This window comes from Salvelinus alpinus, chromosome 7 (assembly GCF_045679555.1).
Source record: "Salvelinus alpinus chromosome 7, SLU_Salpinus.1, whole genome shotgun sequence".
Classification (NCBI taxonomy): domain Eukaryota; kingdom Metazoa; phylum Chordata; class Actinopteri; order Salmoniformes; family Salmonidae; genus Salvelinus; species Salvelinus alpinus.
Window position 1 is genome coordinate 6,669,067 of NC_092092.1, and position 4,487 is coordinate 6,673,553.

The following is a 4,487-nucleotide window of genomic DNA, read 5'->3' on the forward strand; positions in this document are numbered from 1 at the left end:
ATGAGACCCGGGGCCTGTTGCACAAAAGTAGAATTAAGACATCCGGGATAAATGACTCAGCTGAGCTCAATGAAGCCAAAACATGTGCGTCCAGGCTTAATTGGTTGCACAAAGACCAAGCCAGGATGAGCAGACACGGATTCATTAAGCCAGGTGAAACCAATCCTGGATAGGTGCGCGCTCACGGCTCACTCAAATAGACCCCGCCACAGATCACAGATTAACTGATTTACCATGGCAACTAGAGCCGCGTACTTTTCCCCGTCGGAAGCACAAATCCTCATGGAGGCATACGAGGAGGTAAAAGATATAATTAAGAAGAAAGGCAACACCGCCACAGTGATAAAGCAAAGAGAAAAAGCGTGGCAAAGTATTGCAGACCGCCTGAATGCGTAAGTAGTGCACAATTACACACTCACCGCTCCGCTGAAACATCACAATTACAATTCAAATATTTAATTCACATCTCCAAAAATGCAGTTGTACTGTAATTATGAAACGGTTAAATTTTTAATTGAAATGCACTGCAGATATGAGTGAAATTGTGTAAAGTAACTCCATCACACTGTATAAAGCTATGATACATTTTTTGATATTTTTACTGAAAACAAGACAAAAATACCAAGTAATTTTTTGCAGTGTGACTCCATTAAATGTGTGTGTGTGTGTGTGTGTGTGTGTGTGTGTGTGTGTGTGTGTAGATTAAACATGAACGGGCCAAAACGGACATGGCAGCAGGTCAAAATCAAATACAAGAACATTCTGCAGAATGGTATGGTCCCTGACTAATATTTAACAAAGCACAAGCATATATTGTACCCAGAAGGTGCCTGCTCACACATTGTCTGTACTGTTTTAGCAGTGAAAAAGAATACCCACAGACAAGGCACGGGTGGTGGGTCACCAAAGGCTGACCTTACCCCAGCAGAGGACATGGCCTTGGAGCTAAATAAAGGCAGGCCCGTCTTAGAGGGGATCCCTGGGGGGAAAGAGACGAGCATAGGTTCCTCCCAAGATGCCACCCGCTTCATTCAAGGTATGTCCTTCCATCTCTACATGGGATACAACCACATTCATATTGAATCAATTTGGACTGTCTGACTTTGGTTTACCTATTGCCTTGCAGTGTCTGGCAGCACTGTGTTCCTGTTAGAGCCACCAGCACAAGCACCAGACGATGCTGATCCAGTGAGTACTCCATCAAAGGCATACTGTAGGCCTGGCATGTCTTGTCTACTAGCTTCAATATGAATCCGATTAAATGTGATAGGGTGAAGGCCCCAGTGCAGCAGCAACAGCACATGATGGAGACGATGATGAGGAGGAGACCATCTCTCTGGATTCCAGAAGGCATGAGGTATCATGTTAAGACTGTGAAAGTACTATTTACTCTACAATGGTGAGGAGTCCTCATCAAAATCAAAAAATCTAATTTCTTTTACAGGACCCAGATGCTATACAGTGGGAAAACCAGCCTGGCAACATAGTGCGTATTAATAAAAGGACACCACATCCTGCCAAATTCCAGCTGCGCTAATTGTATTGTGTTCACAGAGCTCACAAGCTATCAGAAAGTTGTATGGCAACCACCTCCGGCGCCAAATAGAACTGGCAGACATAGACATTCAGTACAAGAAGAAAAAGATGGAAAATCTTGCACTGGAGTCCGAAATAAAAAAGAGGACAATTAGGAAACTGGACCTTGAAATAAAAAAACTTGAGAGGGAGGTGAGATATGCCTTCAATGTACACTGTATGCTAACTGTAACACAAATGTATTATTCATTATTTTTCTTTCCTCCCCCAGCTCCAAGAAGATGACACAGCTCAAAATAAAAATTAGGTATATTCTCGTAAAGTCAAGTGAGCCATGACATATGAGCTCTTATTGTGAGCACACAGGACGGTGGCATCTTTCTAAGGTTTTTTTTATTTTCCCAGCAATCAGTACAACCAAGTCATCGTTATAAGGCATCGCCCTCTTTTGCCCACCCCCCCAGCACCAGGTGTGGCCACTAGCCTATATGAAGGCCCAAAATTGTGTGTTCCTTTCTGCTCTGACAATGGCATGCCCATTCGTGCGAGATGTGGTGGATGAAGAAGCACTTGTGCTGAGGAGAGCCTTCAGGCGAGAAAGGGTCTTCAGGGACCGGTTGGACCCACTGGCCTTCCCTGATGACCATCTATATGAACGATACAGGTTTTCTGCAGATGGCATCAGGTATCTATGCAGACTACTGGGTCCCAGGATTAAGCACCGCACTGCACGGAGCCATGCACTGAGTGTGGAGCAAATGGTTTGTGTGGCCTTGCGCTTTTTTGCTAGTGGAGCCTTCCTGTACTCAGTGGGGGATGCAGAACAGCTGAACAAGGCCACAATTTGCCGCACAATAAGGAGTGTGTGTCTGGCTATCAAAGCATTAGCAGATGTCTTCATCTCCTTCCCTGGCCACAGAAGACTCTGTGACATCAAAGAGGAGTTCTATATGATTGCAGGTAAGAGGATCTACAAATTACAGGACAACTGTTAACACATAGTAGGATACTCATTACTTTGTGTGACAGGTTTCCCCAATGTCATTGGTGCAGTGGACTGCACACACATAAGGATAAAAGCCCCCTCAGGTGCCCATGAGGCCGATTTTGTGAATAGGAAATCCTTTCACAGCATTAATGTTCAGGTGAACATAACTTTTTGATATTGTCCATTGACGAACACTCTGCATTGCCAGTGATGTGCATTGATTGGTGTAATATTCCTCATCTTATGATTTCAGATGGTCTGCAATGCTGACTGTGTGATCAGCAATGTTGTGGCAAAATGGCCTGGCTCAGTCCATGACTCCAGAATCTTTCGGGCCTCTGAAATCTATCAGTGCCTATCACAAGGTAAGCCACACAACCCCTATTTATAACCATCATGGCTGTGTCAAGAATATCACTGTGTTTATGAGGTAGTAATGATGAGATTTTGTGTTGACAGGTGAATTCTCTGGTGTGTTGCTGGGAGACAGGGGGTATGGCTGCCAGCCTTTTCTCCTGACACCTTTCACAGACCCCCAGGAAGCACAGCAGGCCTACAACCATGCCCATGCCAGGACCAGGGCCAGAGTTGAAATGACCTTTGGCCTCCTGAAGGCACGCTTTCACTGCCTTCACAAATTAAGGGTCAGCCCTGTTAGGGCATGTGATATTACTGTGGCTTGTGCTGTCCTCCACAATGTGGCCTGCCTGAGGAAGGAGAGGGCCCCCAGAGTGCCACCAGCCATGGACTGGGACAATCCGGCAATCTTCCCTGATGACGACAGTGGTCGGCTGCTGAGGGACCAATATGTGTTGAATTATTTTAGTTAGTATGTGTGCTTTCAATTTTGGTTAAATATGTCCTGCGGTGGCAGAGGAATTTGGGTTTTTTTGGGTTCGTTTTTTGACGAATTTGGCCTCTTATGATGTTTGTGCTGTATACTGTGTGTAATACAAGGCTGCAGGGAGGCTACTGCATCCATTCATTTGTCTGTTCAGTTGATGTGTATGGATTTGTCCTGCATTTATTTTAGTGTGCAGACATGCAGGGTGTGTTATATACAGACCTTTGAATGTGTATGTATCATTTTGTATAATATGCTTGGATTCTGTGCTTTCCATCTTGTAGAGTCACTGTGACTTCAGTTTCGAAAGGAGCTGATGGTTTACCTGCTTTGTTTTGTCCTTATTCAATAAAGGAACATAATGTTACACATTGTGTTTTTATATTCATATGGAATGTGTATTTGTTTATATGACAGAGTACTAGGGCCACACTGAAGAAAAAGGATAAAGTCATAAATTTATGAGGCTGGTTCTTTCTGCAGAAAAGCTACATATTGTTTTTACAGTTTTGATACTTATGACAATGTGATACTTAATATTCTGGCACATCAGCATGTCTTTGTTTATGAAACCATACTGAAGTACAATTTCACGAAATGCCCCACATCTGTCATTTTAACAACTGTCCTCCTTTAAAACAACTGGTTACAATATTATGACTTGTGTTTTTTTCCCCTCTGTGGCCCTAATATTCTATCATTTTATATATAGCCTTATAGTCTATGGGAAACTGTAAATTATCTAATGATAGCAACATCATCTAAAAATCATTTTTTATCCAAAATCATTGAAATTAATGATCACAAACGTTTAAATAATAACAGTGGGTCTAGTTATATGTGATAACAATGTATAGTGAGCAGTGAAATAACTATTGGTTTCCATTTGTGGTGACTGCTGACTGACATTAGGGATGAGATTAAATAGATCCTGGAATTTAGCCTGGTCTGGAGCAGGCTAGCTCCACAGAATAAATCTCCATGGTAATTTATACCATAACATATCCTCCTGCCCCCTATCCATCTTTAGTGCAACCGGATTACGGATCAATTGAGCCAGGATCACCAAGATATCCTGGCTTAATCCCTTATCCTAGTTTTGTGCAACAGGCCCCCGTT

General features: G+C 43.0%; 1 protein-coding gene across 2 annotated transcripts; it reads left to right on the plus strand.

The window, feature by feature from the left end:
* Positions 1–21: 21 nt before the first annotated feature.
* On the plus strand, positions 22–3,735 carry LOC139580368 (uncharacterized). 2 transcript variants are annotated; one of them, XM_071408984.1, is made up of 10 exons: positions 22–772; positions 860–1,036; positions 1,127–1,188; positions 1,271–1,357; positions 1,445–1,486; positions 1,555–1,728; positions 1,808–1,843; positions 1,942–2,496; positions 2,778–2,889; positions 2,984–3,735. In XM_071408984.1, exons 1-7 carry the CDS (start codon positions 709–711, stop codon positions 1,841–1,843), a joined length of 642 nt encoding a protein of 213 aa, XP_071265085.1. In that variant the 5' UTR covers positions 22–708; the 3' UTR covers positions 1,942–2,496; positions 2,778–2,889; positions 2,984–3,735. The 2 variants fall into 2 exon arrangements, with proteins under 2 accessions (XP_071265085.1, XP_071265086.1); XM_071408985.1 differs by having other exon boundaries at positions 1,154–1,188; positions 1,808–2,496.
* Positions 3,736–4,487: the final 752 nt, after the last annotated feature.